We start from the raw sequence: 20,192 nt of genomic DNA, 5'->3' as shown, positions 1-20,192 counted from the left end.
ACACACAAAAACGTTCTGCTGCTGCTCCTCATAGCCACTCTTGGCTGTCACCGATCTGGTCTTCCGGTGGCCCGCCCCCCAAACTACCACAAAAAAACTGCTGCATAACATACTACAGGGATAGGAGAATCGAGGAGGACAAGGAACTAACACAGCGACTAATCAAATACAGTGACTAATGAATTACAGTGACTAACAAGCTTTCGTTCAAATTCAAACTGTGGGAGGTCTACTGCTCGACAAAGAGCCATAGTAGACCGGGGAATTACTACTGATTGGGCTTTTGGAGGAATTTACACTTGGGTTTTGATTTTGAGATTTTTCGTTTTGAGATTGAGTAGATAGTAAAATAAAAATGCGTTTAACGCTAAGCATGTTTCCCCTCAGTGACAGTTTTGTTGTGTAGAGTACCGCAATTCTGGATAGAGTAGAAGTAGCTGTTGGTGACGACATAATTGATGGGCACGGCACTAGTATACTTGTGTAATTGAATGTAATAAAATATTATCCGACTCCATTAAAGCTCAAAAGTCCAGTAACATTTACCATCATATTTTCTGCGCGATTTCCTCAATATCAACAACAGCATCCCACGCCACCAACGTCCTCTCGTATCTGTCCGGTCCTTGATCAAAATTGACCGCACTCTGGTCTTCCTGGCGCTCAATATCACACTCGCAGCGCAAAACAGACCTCAGCACATCCAACAACTCCTCCCTCCACGCAGGCTGATGGCCCAATGGCAGTCATGCCGTGGCGTACTCCAAGTAAGCGGACATGATGTCCGCCGTCTCTCAGTCTAGGATACCTGTCACCGCAAGTGTGTCCGGATCAACGAGGATGTCACTATCAGACAATTCGCCATGCGTGAGGACTGGACGGTCCCAATCATCTGCGCCGGTGAGGTCACCACGCTGTAGTCGCTCAAGGTCGACAGCACGTTCTGCGTCCGGGGCATGTTTCTGCATCGCGTGGACGCGCGAGTCATCACACTCTGAGAGAGAGGCGCAACATATAAATTTCTCTATGCCATATGCTGAGAAGAGGACGTATGGATGCTGCATCGGTCGTCCGTAGTAGGAGAAGCGGCGTGAACGCATACGCACCAAGTGGCGGCCGAGCTCCGCCTTGACGGCCTCGCGCTGCGGGGGCGTGAGTGAAGGCCAGAGCAGGACTAGTGGCGTGCCTGGAAGGTGGGTGAGGACGAGGCCCTGTCCGGTGCGGCTGGGCGTCGAGTCGCCCAAGATTCTTATCGGGTATGTGATGATGCTGATGACGCGCGGGACGCAGGGCCCAAGATGGAATAGGCGAGCGCGGTCATGATGCCTTCGCCATCGTCAACTTCAAGCTTCAGAATAGTGGTAAGAGAATGCTTGAAAAACCGGTGGTCAAGGATTGGAACGGTCCGCCCCGAGGACAGAGGGAGTCTGGGGAGTGAGTGGCCCAGTGCTCCCGGTGAAGCTGCTTGGGGCTCCTCCTAAGAGCTGTCGTTGGCCCGCTGGGTAGGATCATGGAGAGCAGGCTAACTTAAAAAAGGGCGATAGTGCGGTTATTATGACCTTAGCATGCGATCCTTTAAGAGGCCCCACACTGTCGCCCGTTACCCTGCTGCCTGCTCTGCGTGTGTAACGCACATATCTAGGTATATAAGGCTTATGGGATCCGGGTTAATCGCCCTTGGCAAAACCTTCGTTCAAACATCTGGACTTTACAGAATCATGCTTTCCCGTCTAACAAACGCTTTCTCACCCTCCACCAACCCTTCTGCGCTCCTTGTCCTTGGCGAGTTTGGTTCCACGATCCATGTTCTTCATCTCCAACCCGAAAACAGCATCAACGAACGCTTCAGCATCACAACCTCATCTTCTGCCACCACCTTTCACCGCAACGGAGCCACAGAGCAGGGCCGTGAGCATATCGGCACCGTCACACTTCACGTTGGAGATGGCGAGACTGCCGACAGCTTCCTTGACGATGTTGAGGCACGTATCCACAAGCTGCGGGGTGATTCCTCCGGCTCGAGCCCAGCGCAGCAACAGACAGGAACTGTTGATGTAAACCAACTGGTGCAAGACATCCTCCAGCCGGCAGCGATGGATGCAATCCACGAGAGAGAGACGCGAGAGCGGTCTACAACTGCGACGCAGGAATACCCGGTCTTTATTATTTATATCAGACGCCCAAAAGCAGGGACGATTCTGGGAGAACCAAGGAGCTCTCTTTCTTGAGTTTTTTAATCCTTGCGCTTGGAATACAAGTAATGCTTGCGATGGTTTGAATATTAGCATGATCCTTATTCAGAATGAATGCGACTTGCTGAATATAGAAATTATAATTTCACACATTAGCTGTGAGCTTCTCGAATGGAGGTGGCTGATTGGGCAGTGCTCCAGCTCCGGTCACGGCATCCCGGCGAGTGGATTTCACCCCCACCATCGTGAAGCCGATCACCTGTTTTATCGTCATCCTGCAAATAAAGCTCAAGTTATAGATTATCTCCGCCTTTCCGTTTTCACAGCTGCATCTTTCACCAAACCCATCATAATGGCGGAACAAATAAAGAGAAATGATGTGCTGACTGTGGTAGTGATCGGGTACGTGCGCTAGCCTGTTGACGAGCTCCCGCTAATCGGCCATGTAGCGCCGGCATCTTGGGCCTGACGTCGGCCATCAAAATCCAGGAGGCCATCGCGGCCCGCAAGGCCGACGTTGGAGGCCATTTACAAGTGCTTTTGGTGTCGCGAGAATGGCCTAGCTCGATTCCCGGCTCGCCTTCCAAGCACTCTCCCAACTACGCCTCCATGTGGGCTGGCGCCCATGTGCGGCCCATCCCCGCAACTACAGCGCAGCTGCGACGCGAAGCCGAATGGCTCAAACAGACCGTGGCGGAATTCAGCACTCAGCTTCAGACAGAGCCATGGAGCGGCATTACCCGCACACTGGGCATCGAGCTTCTAGAGGCACCTGACGATGGATACCAAAAGCAAGACGCCAAGGGCTTCACGGAAGAGACGGGTCTTCTGCGATATAGAAAATGGTCCGAGGCCGAACTTCCGGAAAACGTGGTTCTTGGCTACGAGTATGAGACATATTGCGTCAACACCCCAGTCTACTGCCAGTCACTGCTTCGGCGATTCATCCTCCGAGGTGGAAGGACTCTCAAACGAGATCTCAAGACTGAATGGGAGGCCTTTGGTCTACAAAAAAATGTTGTCTTGGTTGTCAATGCCAGCGGCACCGGATTCGGCGATCCCAAATACTTTCCGACGCGAGGTACGCGTACATGATACGCACGCGTTATCTGCATTGTGCTAACAACCGTGTCTCAGGCCAAACGGTCGTCACCGACATGGAAGATGCGACCAAGACTGTAACACGCCAACACAAGGATGGCACCTGGAGCTTCATCATCCCCCGATTCTTTTCCGGCGGTACCATTGTCGGTGGCACCAAGCAGCCGGGGGACTGGTCGGCAGAACCTGATGCGAACACGCGAGCCACGCTGCTAGCGGGAGGGCGAGAGCTTCGCCAGTTTGCCAGTTCTTTAGCTGGCAAGTCGGACGATGTCTCTGTCATTGCAGATGTCGTCGGACGTCGCCCAACGAGAGAAGGGGGTATGAGGATTGAACTGGAGAGACAGCCCGTGTCGGGGAGGCAGGCTGCAGTCCTGCACGCCTACGGCGCTGGGGGACGAGGCTATGAGATAGGATGGGGCGTGGCGAATGAGGTTGCACAGTTGGTAAACAAATTTCTGATTGAGGAGAGTCCTCTTGCGTCCAAGCTGTAGCTTCTGATAGCTACGACTTGTTGTGGTATTGCACTGAGCGTCGCATTTGTGTGATGACGAGGTCCACGACGGGTCGAGTGCACAAGGCTTGTCTACTACACACGTCGGTTGCCACACACTTTATGAACATAATGGCTTCACATATACTAGAGATCGGTCTCCAAATATACCTGTTTCGTCACGATTTTATTTGCCTTGTTTCCCCTTAGTTTTGCCCAGATCGTCCAGCTTATGGGTAGCCACGGAGCGGAGAAATATTTAAGCCTCCAATGCCCCGCCTCCACAAGTGCTTCCACGCAGCGCTGTCTGGTGGGACATGCCACAACTTCCCAAGTTGAGCGAAACCAAGATACCCTATCCATCGCTGCATTGTCTCGCCACGAGCGACAGTTCCCGCCAGCATGGTCCTTCAAGATCTTGGCCGCCGTATCAACTCGGCGGTCACCAACCTGACTCGCGAGCAAAACCTCGATGAAAAGGTATACCCAGCAGCCTTTTGCGACCGCTCACCCCGCCAATAATCGCCACTTTAACCCAATAATCGCAAATGCCACGTAGTCATGTATAGGCCGCTAATCACAGTGTATAGGCATTTGATGCCATGATCAAAGAGATCTGTGCCGCCCTCCTCGAAGCCGATGTCAACGTCCGACTTGTTGGTCAATTACGAAAGTCGATAAAAAGCACAGTCAATTTCAAGGACATTCCTCCCGCCGTCAACAAGAAGCGATTGATTCAAAAGGCCGTCTTCGATGAATTGGTGAAGCTCGTCGACCCTCATGCCGAGCCATTCAAGCCCAAGAAGGGCAAGCCGAATGTCATCATGTTTGTCGGTCTGCAGGGTGCTGGTAAAACGACAACGTGCACAAAGCTCGCCCGACATTATCAGACTCGAGGTTTCCGATCATGTCTTGTCTGTGCCGATACGTTCCGAGCCGGCGCTTTCGACCAACTAAAGCAAAATGCCACCAAGGCCAAGATTCCATACTATGGTTCGCTAACGGAGACGGATCCCGCGGCCGTCGCACGCGCCGGTGTTGAACAGTTCAAGAAGGAGAAGTTTGACATCATCATTGTCGATACGTCCGGAAGACACAGGCAAGAGTCGGCCCTTTTCCAAGAAATGGTGGATATTCAGGAAGCTATCAAGCCCGATGAGACCGTCATGGTACTGGATGCCTCAATTGGCCAACAGGCCGAATCACAGGCCAAGGCTTTCAAGGAGGCTGCAGACTTTGGTGCCATTATTATTACCAAGACTGATGGCCACGCCCATGGTGGTGGTGCTATTTCTGCCGTCGCTGCCACGCACACTCCTATTGTCTTTATCGGTACTGGTGAACACATGCTCGACCTCGAGCGCTTTGCGCCACAGCAATTCGTTCAGAAGCTGCTGGGTATGGGGGATATCGCTGGTTTGGTTGAGCACGTGCAGAGTTTGAATCTGAATCAGCAAGATACCATGAAGAACATTCAAGAAGGCATATTCACAATCCGCAATTTGCGCGACCAGCTTTCAAATATCATGAAGATGGGCCCTCTTTCCAAAATGGCTGGCATGATTCCTGGCATGAGCAACATGATGCAAGGCATGGATGATGAAGAAGGGGGCGCCAAGCTGAAGCGCATGATCTACATTTGCGATTCGATGACGGAAAAGGAGCTAGATTCGGACGGCAAGATCCTCATTGAGGAGCCGACGCGTATGACCAGAATCGCTCGTGGATCTGGCACGTCTGTACGTGAGATTGAGGATCTTCTGACACAACAACGCATGATGGCTGGCATGGTCAAGAAGATGGGAGGAAGCATGAAGAACATGCAACGCGCACAACAAGCCATGGGCGGTGGCAACAAAGCTCAGCAAATGGCGGCTATGCAGAAGCGGCTTGCCAGCATGGGCGGTGCTGGTGGAGCCGGGGGCATGCCCGATATGGGCTCGCTGATGAAGATGCTTGGTGGCGGCGGCGGTGGCGGCGGCGGCATGCCCGGCATGCCCGGCGGCATGGACATGCAGGCGATGATGCGACAGATGGGAATGGGCGGTGGGATGCCAGGCATGCCCGGCATGCCTGGCGGTGGCGGACGTGGAAGAAGATGAGCTGCTGTGTGGCATTTTGTGGTATGATTAGAATGCAGGAAGGGATTGCAAAATGCAACACGAAAGGGTGCATTGGGACCGGCGTTGGTTTTGCTTACTATAATGTCCAAGTAGACTTTTATAAAAATGACACGTCACGCGGCTGAATGGCCATCTAGTTCTGAATCGCAACGTAGCTGCTAACTAGTCTTTGGCTGCTTGAACAGCGATCGGATCCTCTCTATGTATTCCACGTCTACAACAATGACTTGGGCGACTCGGCACCAAGCGCCAGCTTCATATCCGGGTCCGATTTGACCATGGCCGTGCGGTACGCCTCTCTTTTGCCGATGCGTTCCAGGTACTTTAGAATATTCGGGTACTCGGCCAAGCTGTACGGCGAAAAGTGACGCATCGTTGTCAGCGAAAACACCGTCATAATGTCCGCCGCCGTCAGCTCGGACCCCGCAATGTAGTCGTTCCTGCTCAGCTGGTCGTCCAGGGCCTTGAGGGCGCGCCCGAGCTTCTCCTTGGATACGGCCAGCATCTTGCCGTCGTTGGCGGCGGCGCCGCGGACATACATGGCGCGGGAGACGGCGGGCTGAAAGGTGCCGTTGCTCCAATGCCACCAGTACAGGAAGTCGGCGTAGGCGGGCGCCGAGGGCGCGACAAAGAGACGGCCGGCACCGTGCCGGTGCGCGAGGTATTCGACGCAGGCGCCCGACTCGGCGAGGGTCAGGTCGTTGGAGGCGTCGTGGATGACCGGGGCGGCGCCCGAGTGGTGCAGCGCCTTGTAGGCGGCGGGGGCGAGGAGCGGCGCGCGCTGGTAGAGCTTGAGGTTGTAGGGCACGCCGAGCTCCTCGAGGAGCCAGGGGATGCGCTCCGACTGGGAGACTTGCAGGTGGTGCACGGTGATTTTGGCCATGTTTTGACTGTTGGCTGCCAAGCAAGGACATTCGACGGAAATGACGACGAAGGCGGCAGACGGGTTTTAAGAGTGCGATTAGGCCGTTTGCCTTTCGGAGGAACTAAGAAGGGGCATCATCAGATCATCGATGATTTGGAATTCTCCGTCGCTTCTTTGTTAATCGCCCGGGTAGATGGTGCGATTAGCGCGAGGCTATTGGTGTATCCATGATGTAATGGAGGCATTGGAGCGCCCTGGGGGATGGAAGATTTCGACGCTAACTTGGAGTCGCGCCCATGCTATGTACAACTGGAAAACTGATAAAAAAAAACTTACAGCGTCTGAAACCGTGACCGTTGAGCTGTGATAACTTTATTAGCAAGAAGTACCTTTGCGACAAAGGGTTGGATTGGGTTAGCTCACCCATACCTGCATACCAGTTCATGCACCGCAGTACCAGTGGCAACAGTGGCTCCATTGTCAATGCCGGCCCAACAAAAGAGCCCATAAATTTTTCTGCATTTGAACCTGCCGATCACCCGATGTGCATGGTAACTATTGATTGTCTGCGCTTTTGGCGTGTGAAGGATAAATGCTAATGATTTGGTATGTAGACTACGAGCGCTTCTTGTTGAGACTGAATGAATCTGTCGGAAACTGGCGAGAAAGAAAAGCCTCCCAGAAGATTGACGAATGAAACCGCGGCTATTGCAGGTGATGGCGCGAATCTGGATCGATTACAATCATGCTCCGAATATTAGATTGGGTGAGTGGTCCGGAGGGGCGCTTCCTGTCCCATCCCAGACTGCACCCTGAATTTTGGCCCGCCGGCACAACCATCCTGCCGGTCCCGAGGCATCAGCTTTGTACTGTGGTGGGTCCCATCGTTGCAGAGAACGTTTGATATTTAAGCAAGTGCAGCCACATTCCCAACGTTCGGGCATTACCTATTGGAATCAATTTTACAAGGTCAAAAAAGGAAAAAGGAAAAAAAAAAAAAAAAAAAAAGGAGAAAAATAGACATATTCTATTGTTGACAGAGGCATGGCACAGCAGCGGGAAGCGGCAGACGCCCGCCCGAAAGTTCGCGTCGCCATTGTCGGAACCGGCTTGGCTGGGCTCGCCACCGCATACCTTCTCCAACAGGACAGGCAGACCAGATTCGACGTTACGCTTTTCGAGCAGGTACGTACAATCAAAGATGACTGCTTTGGCAACTTGCTTACAAGTTTCGACATAGGCCGAAACGCTAGCGCTCGATGCGGCATCCGTGACGCTGAAAAATGCCATGACAGGTGTGACGGAGCGTGTAAATATCCCCCCACGCAGCGTCACCAGAGGCTACTATCCCAACCTCACCCGCATGTACGACTACCTACGGATACCGCTCCGGTCGGTGCGCTACACCTTTCTCTATGCCGAGATTCAAGCGACAAAGACACAAGCCGGGCCCCGGCCGCCGCAAAGCAGCGATCCAATGGCCGGCGCATACTTTGCCTTTGAAAAGCTGCACAAGCCCGTGCTGTCGCGCCAGCTCAGTGGCAGCTGGCTGTGGCAATTATGGCAGACCATTTTCATCGCCGCCTGCTACGTCTGGTTCCTCGCGTCCTGCTTCTTCGTCGAGCCCCGCATAACCAAGAAGACGAATGTCAGCGAGTCGCTGCAGGCCTACCTACAGCGGATACGAGTTCCGCGGCGGTTCATCGATTATCACCTGCTGCCGGTGCTCGGCGCGATATGTACCTGCTCCCACGAGCAGCTCTTGGACTTTCCGGCGAGCGATGTAGTCAACTTTATGACCCGGTCGTCGCTGCAAAGAACCTACATGACTGACGGTGTTCACGATCTGCAATCAAGGCTGGTAAAGGGAGTTGAGGACATTCGCCTGCAGGCTCAGGTTAGAAAGGTGGAAAGAGTCGAAAATGGCGTCTTGATACAGTGGGATCGGCATCAAGATGGCAGTGGGTCAAGTCCCGAAGAGGTATTCGACCGAGTGGTGCTCGCTGTGACGCCCAACGCCGCTGCCAAGATATTCAGCCCTGCCAGCTACGCGCTATCGTCGATTCCCACCGCCTCCATTGAAGCGACCGTTCTTGACCCTTCCTTCAAACGAATATACGTCGATGAGTGGGAACAGGCGCCCATTGCAAAACTCTTTTCCAAGCACAACCACCCCCAGCTCATGGCGTTCCGGACGCATTTCTCCGACGCCGGCGGCGCCCAAACGGAGGCGTGGAACTACCTGCCCAGCGGCGCAATTTGCAGAACGAGCCCGTTCCAGTACCCGCTCGAGGACGCCAAGGTGCTTCACAGGGCGCGCTTCACGAGGACGCTGCGCACGGTGGCGAGCCGGAGCATCGTCGAGAGCGTAGTCGGCCGGAGCAGGTCGGCCGGGAATCAGACGACGGCCTCGGAGAAGATGTGGGTCAGCGGCAAGGACAATGTGTGGGTGACGGGCTCTTGGTGCTGGGATGGCATGGTGCTGCTGGAGGGGTGCGTAGTGTCGGCGATGAGGGTGGCTGACGAGTTTGGAGTCGCGGTTCCTTGGAGGGATGAATACAAGTAACCACAACCGGCAGGGCCGGAGGGCTTGGACTGGCTTCGGGATACCGCGGAGGGATACCCTGGGGCGCACCCTGGAGAACACAATGAGCATCTGTTGCGTTCTGCGAATACCTATCATTGAGTAGATGCGCCATGAAGACTTACGTATTGAACGCCCGACAGCATTAATATAGATGAACCAATATTATGAAAGCATCAAGGACATCATGATTGATGCAATCACACGACTACTACCACTTGCCGAGACGAACATTCCGCGAATCAAAGCACCTCCAGGCGAACTCCGCCATACACGATAACGCACACAAAGAAGATGTCTTTTACAATAATAGGCCCTTATTTTGTCCAAGACTATAAATTGTATATCATTAATGTATACAAGCCATGAGCTGGTCCAGCCACCCCAACGGACTGCCCAGTTGCTCGCATGTTGAATGCCGAGCGCAGCGAGAGTCTATGTTACAGGAGAGAGCTCTTCATTATGCTGTGATAGTATTCTGAGTCTTCTCTTGGTGTGCTTTCTGAATCTGGTTCTCACTGTAGAACTCAGCAGCCTCACGCTCAAGATACTGGGCATTATCTCTCTTTGCCCGGTCCGTGTCAACGAACCAGAGCGCAAGGCAGCCGATGGAACCCATGGCGAAGAGAAACCAGTATGCAGCGTTGGTTTTTCCATGAGCACGTTCAATGATAGCAGACGAGATGAATGGGCCTATGAAGCCGGACGTCTTGCCGACGCAGTTGAAGAGGGCAAAGAAGAGAAACGCCTTGGGAGCCGGGACGACTTCGGAGATCATGGTGATTTGATAAGATCCCCATGCCGCGGTTTGAAAGTTCCAAGCCTGTAATAGTTTTTTTAATTAGTCGATCGATTTTTCAATAGGCGACAAAGATTGTAGGCATACCTGTGCTAGCCAAAACTCCCAAACATTCTTGAAGCCAATTCTATCAGTAAACAACCCAATACCACCCCACAGACTAGGGAAAAGAGTCATGCATGCGCCGTAAAAGACACCGGCCTTGACGGAGAAGCGAAACTTTTTTTGCAGAAGCAAAACAAAGACTGTACCTGAACCACCTGACAAATCTGCGACCAAGCTCATGGCATTCAGTTTGAGAGGCGAATACTTGATGACCCTATAGAGCATTGGAGAAGTCACTGATTAGCAACATGAGAGCAAAAATGAAAGGGGGAGACTGACTCATTTTGAAGAATACCAGTAATGTTGAAATAGGTACCAAAGGCTAGATAACGTCAGAATAGATGAAAAACTGAGCCAATGGGTCGACTTTACTCTCTTGTAACATGAAGAATGCGAGAAGATAGAGCAGGCACTGGCGAAGCTCCTTTGCGGACTTTATAGCACTCCAAATTTGTCTACATGTATAAATTAGTATCAATCGGTCAAGAGCGGGAATTGCCAGAGTGTGGTTCTGAAAGCCTAGAAACGTACTTGAATCCAACTGACCAAAAGCTGGTGCCTTCGGGAAGCTGTTGGCCGGGTCTGTGTTTTTGCACGAGAAAGAATGGGAGGGTGCAAATGACGGTAAGGGCACCGAAATAGCCCATCAAGACATTGTAAGAGTAAATGAGCTTTCGGGGGGTATCGAATCCAATGCCGGCAGAAATGCCCACGGCAATGGCATAGAACACAACGACGAGGGCGGAGCCGGTAATGTTGCAGAGATTATAGAGCTATGGTGACGGGTTAGAATTGCACTCATTTAAGAAAAAAAGAGACAAGGCTGGTATTTGGCGAATTCGCAATACCTTGGATCGCTCGTATGAGTCGAGTTCGGCGTGCTCTTCGGGACTGTCGAGATAAACACCGTCAGAAAAAAACTGTCGCCACCCATGCGCGGCGATATCTTAAAACGTACGACTTGACCCCATCTCGGACTTGCTGCTCAGACTCTAGCACCTTGGGCAGGTTGTGCACCAGACTGGGAAACGTTGCCGTGTAAAACGCCGTGGCAATGTTGGCAGCCAGAGATCCCACGACATAGAGAGCCTGCGCGGCCTGCCACTGACCGGGCTGGTTGATTCCGCACATGGCAAACTGGCAAATGTAGAGGATGCTCTGGGCAACTACTCAATTTTCCCCTGATGTTTAGTACTGTATCATTGGAGGGTGGTACAACTCACTGATCATGATCCATGGACGCCAGTTGCCGTAGTCGGCGTAGGGGCCAATGGTCAGCAGCGTGACGAGCTGCGCAGCGAAAAGAATACCAGTAATGTCGAGGAGGAAGGAGTTCACTAACATCTCGTTAGTTAGACTGTAATTGAGGGGATAGAAATAGGAAGAAACCTGAGAGAGACTTGCTATTTAGGTGCTGCCCGCCCCAATGGACGATACCATCAGGAAAGGCCTGAGCAGTAAGAGCCTGTCGCAAAGCACCACCATTACCACCAATTGCTAGAACAGTCACGGTGAGCCATGCTAGCTCACTATGCAACATGTTGAATTCTGAGATTCATTCATGCACTCACGGGCGCCATTGTTGGAAAAGTCTGTCGTTGTCTCGTTGTTAGTGGGCGACTCGTCCTCCTGTCAAGGCCCTGGACAAACTTACAGTAGATGCAGAAAAAAATGTACTCCCATTTTCCCGTTGGCATCACATTTCCCGTCGTAGGAATAATATGCTGCTGCTTTATAAATCCCAGAGCGCCCTTTTTGTGTAAATTCGGCCCTGCCGAGCCATCGTCGCTGCTAGGAGCGGCGTCCTCGATGTGCTCCTCGTCCGCCGTCTGTTCCGTCTTGGATGCTTCGGAGGCGGGCTGCGGGTCAGACCCGGTGATGAAATCGGAATGATCTCGAGAAGCCTTGCTCCCCATCATTTTTTTCTTCCTCTTTATCGGACAAGGACAGAAGAAAAAGGTATGGTCCAGTGCTCAGCTTTCGCAAATACCAAAGGACGGTGGTTATTCAAGGATAAGAAAACGGGGCATTTACGAGCGAGAGCAGCAGCTAACGTAATTATACATGTAAATGTTCATAAAGAAGCCGCTATCTAGCTTGCACTGCAGTAGCAATTTTTGCTTACTGCAATTGATATCAACGCCCTGCCACATCGGCTGCACGCCCGCTGGCCTTCCCCGCATTCGAGGACGAGCAGGGGTGATTCGGGTGTGAGCGGTACGAAAGGAACATCAACCCAAGAAGAGTCTAGAGAGGAGGAATGATGAGATGATAATGGACAAGGTCCACGGAAAAACTGAGACCGAAACATCCCCGAAGGAGCCTCGCTGCATGCGGTGGTGATGGGTGTTGGCGTATTGAGGGCAGAAGACTAACAGCAAAGGTAAGCCTTGTTTGCGCCAACAGAGTAGAATCTACTGATTTTGGCGGGATTTTTTTTTTTTTTTCCCCCATTAGCCGTCTCTTTTCTTTTACTTGTCCATATATTCATCTCCTAGTTAATGTTGTGCTGTAGCCATGTTCAAAAGATGGGCCTTGCTGGCTCTCACTTGACGTAGCCGGCCCGAGGTACTTTTGTTCTTAAACTTTTCCAAATTTACCTCCTTTTGTGCAATTTTTACTGTACAGCAAAAGTTGGCGGCAGCATCCGAATTGGTGTGTACCCTCCTTTGCCTCCGCACTGCAAAGCCTTGTAGTTAGCTCGTCAAGCAGTGTACGCTTCAATGCTTTGCAGAAAGGGCTTGCTCCTAGCATACTACTACCCCCCCAGCTATTCGCAATTTTCCATGAAAAGAGTGCCAACCGGTAACAGTCATGTATACCGAACATGCCAAAGCCAGCGTACGCCTTGAATTTACGATTGCTCAAATCTCTGACTCGGAACGATGGAAACTCCAAAAGCCATTTTAGTTGCCGGATGCGACAACTCACTAACATGGCCCATTCAATTTCCCCACGGGCCGTTCCCCACGGGGGGGCTTGGTGGCTTGCCCGGAGCCAAGAGCACTGGGCGATCGCCAATTTAGCCATTTGCCTTCCCCGCACAATCAAAGCAGAGAACCTCACTTCCCTTTTTTTTTCTGCATTTTCCCAATGGATCATTCGTGCGCTTTAGGAGCCAAGGATTTCGTGGCTTGCCCGAAAACGAGGCGGCGCCATGACCAGGGTGAGCTCGTGACCACTACGTCGATGATGACGGAAACATTTCCTAGCCGTCCTAGCTAGCCCGTTGCTTTTTCTACCGTAGGGCAGAGTGACATTAAGTTTTAGCTTCAAGATCCGGGTTCCAGCAGATGCATAACCTTTCCAACACACCTCGCTGATGGTTTAGTCGGCCTTCTTTCCCAGAGCCTCGCCCGGCCGAGGCCAAGTTTTCAGCCTAAAAGTTGCTGGGGACAAGGACAGCACCCAAACCCCGCACAGCGAGGCTCCCTTCACGGTTACTACGCCAGTGTTTTTTTTTATCTCTCCCTGCCGAAGGAGTCGGTGGCAGCTGACCTGAAGACAATAGTTGACGAGAGATGAAAGGGTGTAGTAGAGAATTCCAGACGGTCATTCTCGCAAACCAAAGTCAACATCAAAAGTCTTAGCTGAAGCCGTTGAGCGAACAAGCCTGCCGTCAAAAATACGTTCCCTCTGTTGGATGATGGTTGTCGAAGTGGCTTGGTGGCGCGGGCACTAATCGATAGATACACCGAGCTCATACAGAAAAAGGGTTGCTTGTTCTTGGCGTCCAAGTCGATCGTCCTTTGCTAGCTTTCTTGACCTTCCAAATTGGACAGTGTAATGCCCGCTATCATAACGCCCATCGTGGGGTAGAATACGACTTGACTGGGTGCTTGGCAAGAGCTGCATGCTTCTCCGCACGCCGTGATCAAGTCAGATGCTACAATTCACCCCCTCACTTTGTGCAGCATCCCGTCGCTGCCACTGCAACTACTGAGTAGATTTAAAAAGGCAGTGATGCTATGAGAGTCACCTCCCCGTGTTCTTCCCCCTTGCAGTATTCGTACACTAGTTGATCTGTTTGCCCCTCTGTCATCCTATAAGCTAGCAACATTGACAATATTTCCGGGGAGCAACACAAAAGATGAAGTACAATCTTGTCCTGGCCGCACTGGCCAGACTTGCCGCCGCCGCCGCCGATTGCCCGGCGTACGAGCAATACGCCCGCCAACGACACGAGCCCTTTTCGCGCGGCAAGTACAAGTTTCCGTACCAGCGTCCAGCCAAAGAATGCCGCTCCTACGCGGTGCCCGACGTCGAGCGCGTCCTCGACGATATGAAGCGCAAGGTGCGCGATCCGGACCTATACCAGCTCTTTCTCAACACCTGGCCAAACACGGTGGACACGACGGTGCTCTGGCACGGCACGTCGGCCGAGAATCCAGAAGAAGAGGTAAATGTTCAAACAAACAATTTACACACAGCATTCTACCATTTGCCATTGAGCCAAATCTGTATTTTGATAATTGATGATGTCCACAGCTCGCATTTGTCATTACCGGTGATATCAACGCCATGTGGCTTCGCGACAGCGCCAACCAGCTGCAGTCGTACAAGCCCATCCTCAACGGCAGCAGCACCGGCGCCGCCGCCAACGACACCAACGACATTGCCGCGCTCTTTCGCGGCGCCATCAACCTGCAGGGCCGGTACCTGCGCAAATACCCCTACTGCAACGCCTTTCAACCGCCCGCCGAGTCCAAGATTCCGCCCATCCACCACAAGCGCTCCGAGAGCGACCACCACAACCTCCTCCTCCACAGCCACAGCAACAGCCGGCGCGACACCGTCTCGCCGCCGTACAACCCCAACGAGGTCTGGGAGTGCAAGTACGAGCTCGACTCCATTGCCGCATTCCTTCAGCTCTCGCACGACTACCACGATGCGACCGGCGACGCCGCCTTTTTCGGCCGCTTCGCCTGGCGCCAGACCGTCGCCGTGCTGCTCGACACGGCGCGGGCGCTCATGGCCGGCACGTACGCCGCCGACGGCCGCGTGCAGCCGTCGCCGTACACGTGGCTGCGCGACGCCAACACGGCGACCGAGGTCGTCGCCAACGCCGGCCGCGGCAGCCCCGTCGCCGACCGCATCGGCATGGTGCGCAGCTTCTTCCGCCCGTCCGACGACTCCACCACGTACCAGTACTTTGTGCCCGCCAACATGATGTTTGCCAAGAACCTCGAGAACTGCGCCGTCATCATGCGAGGCATCGACGCGGCGGCGCTCGCCCGCGACATGGAGGACATGGCGGCGGGCATTCGCGGCGCGATTGACGAGCACGCCGTCGTCAGGCACCCGCAGCACGGCGACATTTACGCATACGAGGTCGACGGCTTCGGATCCGTCAATTTTATGGTGAGCAAGATTTTCACGGCAGAAAAAGATTTTTTTTTTTTTTGCTGCTGTTGCCGTAGTTTTTGTGCAGAACATGTAAAACTTACACCATGAACGTGGGGGGCGAAAAAAAACAGGACGATGCCAACATCCCATCCTTGCTCAGCATCCCGCATCTCGGCTACGCCTCCAACGACGACGCCATCTACAAGCGCACCCGCGAATTTGTCCTCGGCCGCTCCAACCCCTACTTTGGCACAGGGCCCGTCCTCAACTCGACCGGCGGCCCGCACTTGGGACCCGGCATGGCCTGGCCCATGGGCGTCATTATGCGCATCATGACGAGCGACCATGACGACGAGATTGTCGCCTGCCTCAAGATGCTCATGGGCGCCACCAGCGGCCTGGGCCTGATTCACGAATCCGTAAACACCTTTGACGACTCCAATTGGAGTCGGCCATGGTACCTCTCATCTTCCTCGTCCGAGACATCAACAAGTTTTCGGCAAAACTAACAAAAATCTCTTGACAGGTTCGCCTGGGCCAACGGTCTCTTTGGCCAGATGCTCATTGATCTCTCCGAAAGAAAACCCAGGATTCTACAACGTAGCTTTCAAAACTGAGCTGACACGACAAATAATACGCTGAAATTGAGCTGGCTGGATAATACGCTGAAATTGAGGTTGAATAATACGTTGGTATAGTGGTGAATAATACGCTGAAACTGAGCTTTGTTTCCGACTATAGGACCAATGTATCGCCAGGGAAAATCATGAGAGCAAATGAAAATAAAGCACAACTCCGCTAATGCAATCTGTAAAGAGCGTCAATAGAATGCCCCTCATCCGTTATCTAACTCAAGTCAAATCCTGCACCAGACGTAATCGCGTAAAGCAGCTTTTCCCGTAGCGTTGCCTCAGTCTTGTATCGCGGCAGCTTGAGCAAGTTGACGCACGTGCTCGTACTTGGTAAGCGTTCCTCGTCGGCTCCTGCATCTCTAATACTAAAGTGTGGCCGGAGCTGCGAGAACCCGAGCAGCGGCGCGCGGGGCGTCGAGCTGACGTATTTGAGCAAGTCTCTGCGCTGCTCGTCCGTAAACCCACCCACCACCTTCCAAAACAGGTCGATTGTTGGATGATTGCGCTTGTCGTCGCCAACCTCGTACAAACCGCCATACACTGTATTCTGGCGCAAGTCCTCAATGTCAATCTCGGACGAGTCGCCGCCGACAAGTCGTTGAAGCTCCGACTGGTTGAACATGGACAGCCAGGATGGCCGGATGATGGCACGAAGCCCTCGCAGGAAAGCCGCCGTCTGCACAGCAGGCTGATACACCAAGCGATGTCGAGCCATGTAGGAAATGTACAGCGGTCTGTTGTCGTTGGTCACGGAGATCTGGTCACCGTTGGCCACCAACAGCTTTGTGACCGTCTTTATCGGCGCTCCAGGCATTGACACTTGATCTGTCACGGTAAAGTCGATGCCAAGTTCTGACACGTCCCCAGGATAGTTTTTGAGCCGCAGCATGCCCTTGTACAGTTCCTCATCCATGTCGCGCAGGTCGTTGATGCTACCCTTGTAGTTGTTTTCCTCCTTGGGTCCAGACGAGGGCCATTTGAGGAGAAAAAAGCCGGCAAAGTTCAAGTCCACAAGGATGCCCTCATACATGCATTTGCCCACGATCCGACCTAGGAATTCATATCGTTTTAGTTGCTCGTTGAGAATGCGGCGCCACTCCGGAGACAATTCGTTGAGCCCGCCTTCCCTCATTGTCTCTTTGATCGTGTCTACAGCAGTTGGGTTCGGGTACAAGAGTCCGTCAGGACTCGAAGTAAACATGTTCAGGGAACCGCCCTGATCCCCAAAAGCTTCCGATGTGACACTGATCAAAAACTCCTTGGTGACGCCGCCACCGTCGATTCCGGCTTCAGGCTGATCAAATTGATCAACAAAGGTAATCTGTACCGCATCCTTCAAACCGTCGCCAATTTTGTAAAGCTCTTCAAAGGCATCCTCAAACAGCTGGCCTCTCCGAATCTGTGCAGTGTGTTTGGCGAACGCCTGGTAGGACAGAAAAGGATTATCCCTTCGGTTGATATCCAGTTCGATGAACTGCCTGAAGATCATGACACGGGTGTCGAATGGGACAGCAAATGGCATGTGCTTCAAGATTGCCAGCTTAGGGCCCAATTCTGCTAGTCGGCGTTCCCGTAGAGCCCTCTTTTGTTGCGCGCGCAGTCGTTCCATTCTAGCATGTCTTGTAAGTCGATAGCTGGCGAGGTTGTGAGGATATTCTGTAGCAAGAGCGGGCTCCTCATCATCACTGTCTTCCGTTTCGTCATCATTATCGAGAGCTTCCTCGTCACGTTGACGCTCCTCCTCCGCGATGACGGCAGACACAAAGTCTTCTTTTTGCAACCGATCTGTGACGAGCCAATGATCTTTGGGAAGAAAATGTTTGCGGGAGTCTCTTTCGTATAGCATTGTCATGGCATTGGTTATGATTTCGCGGAGGCTATCAATTTCCAACTCGGTTGGCTTGAAGTCGTTGCTCCTGACAGAGTTCGGTTCCCCTGGTTGTTTTGAGCCCGGCGCAAAGTACGAGTCAAATCGAGACTGTTCCACGTCTTGAGGCTGTCTCTCGGTCGGAAATAGCTCACGAGCTCTGTAGTACAACGTGAAGGCGACATTTTTGAGGAAAAGGGTGAGAGACTTGACATCCTCATAAGACAAACTGCAAGACTGGATACGCGAGAGTGACGAGTTGTCTCGTAACGGAGACGGGTGGATGCCACTGAAGAAATCTTCGTCGTCACTCAGTCGCAGAACAAATGTGTATAATTCGAGGAACAGGAGAATGACGCGCCATTCTTGGTCATCGACAGTCTCCTCGGTTTGGGTCAGACTTCGAAGGTATTGCTTCAAAACTTCAATCGGATGCCCAGATTCTCTACAGAGAGATTGAAAGACGGTGGTTTCTTGAACCATCTGCCAAAGGAAATTGACCGTGGGAACAGATCCCGATTGAGTTGTGACTTGTTCCAGAAACAGTTTCATGCGTATGTCGTCAGCATCGTTAGGGAAGCTCTGCAATAGCGTGAGCAGATAGCCCGCCAACAGGCTGGTACTTTGGAGGGCGTCGCGGCTTGGTTGAATGGAGCTTAGTGTGAAATCTCGCAGTATTTTTGACGTGCCCTCATTGCTAATGAGCCACAAAAGGTGATGGGAAATATACGGGTCGACACGAGGTTGATTTTCCAATTCCTCTTTTAATTCGGCTGTGGGTGTTTTGGGTGTCATACGAGCACTAATCTCGGACGAGAGAGCCGAGAGCTGGGTAAAAATAGAGCGAGTTTGGCCCACGCCAGCGTTCGAGTGCATCTGAGCTCTGGTGAGCTGCACGAAATGAGCAAGAAGCCATAGCAAATCGTCTGTAGATGCGGTTGAAGGGCGGGGCAAGGCATAAATACATGCGATTGCATCGCCAAGTTGGCTGGCATCGATGATGGAAGCGAAGCTGTCGATGTTCGTCTCGAAGAGGGTGATGTTTGCCTTAGTCAAGAAATGTGAAGTGAAAGATTTGTAAGCTGGATTATGATGATATCAGCGCTGTGTTGGTCGAGAGGCTTGTGAATAAGCGGCTGAGGACGTACCTTGAGACACTGATTGGAGAGCTACCGATATACTTTGGGTGATGTCTCGAAGCCAGTCCGCGCTCTCTACTTGTTGACAGATACAAGCCAAGGTGGCGAAATATTCGTCTCTAGACGTGCTCAAAGCTCCAGGCACGGTTTGTAATACTCGGGTAGCAAGATGAAGAGAAACGCGAAGCTCGGCAGTCAGAATACTACATAGCGGATTAGCGGGCGAACTGGTGGGCTGAAAGACTCGGACAATAATACCGTTTCTTCGAAGCAGACGCCAAGGCGGAGACTATGATCTGGACTAACAGGCGGATGCGAGACGAGTGTGTGTTCTGAGGCCAGAGGTTGCCCAGCTCGACGACGTTGGCAGCATCACTGGCATACTGCAGCAAGCGTTGGAGATCATCGAATCGGGTTGGTCGGCAAAACGAGAGCAATATGCTGAATGATCGATGAAGCCTTTCGGTGTTACCAGCAGATGCTGAAACGGCGTACAAAGAATCAAATGCGGCGCGACGGCGGTCGGCAAGACGGGAGCGTGCGTTGTGACCCCGCCATGTTCGTTGGATACGCGAGGCAGCCTTGAGGCGCTGTCGCTCGGCCTGGCGCTTTTCTCGTTCGGTCTGAGCGGCTGAGATGGTCTTTGTGGTGTTGGAGGCGTTGGAGGGGCTCCAGGAAGTGTTGGCAAAGGGGTTTCCAGCGGCGCCGCTGAGGTTGACGTTTCGCGGGCGTTTGGAGTTGCCCGTGAAGGTTGAGAACATGGCGACGGGGGCGGCTGCGGGTGCCCTCGAAGCTTTGTGCCGAAACGGGCAGATGATGCGTGCGTTACCTGTGCTTGGGTTGTAGATGAAGTGTGTTAAAGGCTGGAGGTGAGGGCAAAGAGATGGCGGCAAGACAAGGAAGGTTCAAATGCCGTTGACAGCTTTCTTCCAGGCAGAGAGCTGTG

The 20,192-nt window shown here is 52.7% G+C and overlaps 8 protein-coding genes across 8 annotated transcripts; 4 read left to right on the top strand and 4 right to left on the bottom strand.

Annotated features, from left to right (window-relative positions):
- Window positions 1–794: 794 nt before the first annotated feature.
- On the bottom strand, window positions 795–1,805 carry BBA_05651 (uncharacterized protein; the record flags this gene model as incomplete). Its single annotated transcript, XM_008600748.1, has 2 exons — window positions 795–1,326; window positions 1,750–1,805. The coding sequence occupies 2 exons, from the start codon at window positions 1,803–1,805 to the stop codon at window positions 795–797; spliced, it is 588 nt and encodes a 195-aa protein (XP_008598970.1).
- Window positions 1,806–2,544: 739 nt separating this feature from the next.
- Window positions 2,545–3,787, top strand: BBA_05650 (FAD dependent oxidoreductase superfamily; the record flags this gene model as incomplete). Its single annotated transcript, XM_008600747.1, has 3 exons — window positions 2,545–2,594; window positions 2,642–3,273; window positions 3,330–3,787. The coding sequence occupies 3 exons, from the start codon at window positions 2,545–2,547 to the stop codon at window positions 3,785–3,787; spliced, it is 1,140 nt and encodes a 379-aa protein (XP_008598969.1).
- A 401-nt stretch (window positions 3,788–4,188) lies between these two features.
- BBA_05649 (signal recognition particle protein SRP54) lies at window positions 4,189–5,888 on the top strand (the record flags this gene model as incomplete). Its single annotated transcript, XM_008600746.1, has 2 exons — window positions 4,189–4,266; window positions 4,377–5,888. 2 exons carry the CDS (start codon window positions 4,189–4,191, stop codon window positions 5,886–5,888), a joined length of 1,590 nt encoding a protein of 529 aa, XP_008598968.1.
- A 235-nt stretch (window positions 5,889–6,123) lies between these two features.
- Window positions 6,124–6,792, bottom strand: BBA_05648 (glutathione S-transferase; the record flags this gene model as incomplete). Its single annotated transcript, XM_008600745.1, has 1 exon — window positions 6,124–6,792. One exon carries the CDS (start codon window positions 6,790–6,792, stop codon window positions 6,124–6,126), a length of 669 nt encoding a protein of 222 aa, XP_008598967.1.
- A 1,026-nt stretch (window positions 6,793–7,818) lies between these two features.
- BBA_05647 (NAD/FAD-binding protein) lies at window positions 7,819–9,340 on the top strand (the record flags this gene model as incomplete). Its single annotated transcript, XM_008600744.1, has 2 exons — window positions 7,819–7,959; window positions 8,015–9,340. The coding sequence occupies 2 exons, from the start codon at window positions 7,819–7,821 to the stop codon at window positions 9,338–9,340; spliced, it is 1,467 nt and encodes a 488-aa protein (XP_008598966.1).
- Window positions 9,341–9,818: 478 nt separating this feature from the next.
- Window positions 9,819–12,181, bottom strand: BBA_05646 (autophagy protein (Atg22), putative; the record flags this gene model as incomplete). Its single annotated transcript, XM_008600743.1, has 11 exons — window positions 9,819–10,181; window positions 10,245–10,476; window positions 10,542–10,584; window positions 10,635–10,717; window positions 10,794–11,035; window positions 11,111–11,153; window positions 11,221–11,428; window positions 11,486–11,599; window positions 11,652–11,783; window positions 11,834–11,854; window positions 11,917–12,181. 11 exons carry the CDS (start codon window positions 12,179–12,181, stop codon window positions 9,819–9,821), a joined length of 1,746 nt encoding a protein of 581 aa, XP_008598965.1.
- Window positions 12,182–14,352: 2,171 nt separating this feature from the next.
- On the top strand, window positions 14,353–16,225 carry BBA_05645 (DUF1237 domain-containing protein; the record flags this gene model as incomplete). Its single annotated transcript, XM_008600742.1, has 4 exons — window positions 14,353–14,661; window positions 14,751–15,623; window positions 15,740–16,065; window positions 16,135–16,225. 4 exons carry the CDS (start codon window positions 14,353–14,355, stop codon window positions 16,223–16,225), a joined length of 1,599 nt encoding a protein of 532 aa, XP_008598964.1.
- Window positions 16,226–16,454: 229 nt separating this feature from the next.
- Window positions 16,455–20,007, bottom strand: BBA_05644 (HECT-domain-containing protein; the record flags this gene model as incomplete). The annotated part of the gene is made up of 3 exons (XM_008600741.1): window positions 16,455–19,189; window positions 19,256–19,449; window positions 19,505–20,007. The coding sequence occupies 3 exons, from the start codon at window positions 20,005–20,007 to the stop codon at window positions 16,455–16,457; spliced, it is 3,432 nt and encodes a 1,143-aa protein (XP_008598963.1).
- Between the last annotated feature and the right edge of the window lie 185 nt (window positions 20,008–20,192).

This window comes from Beauveria bassiana, assembly GCF_000280675.1.
Source record: "Beauveria bassiana ARSEF 2860 unplaced genomic scaffold BBA_S00015, whole genome shotgun sequence".
Lineage (NCBI taxonomy): Eukaryota > Fungi > Ascomycota > Sordariomycetes > Hypocreales > Cordycipitaceae > Beauveria > Beauveria bassiana.
This window is presented reverse-complemented; position numbering and strand designations above follow the sequence as displayed.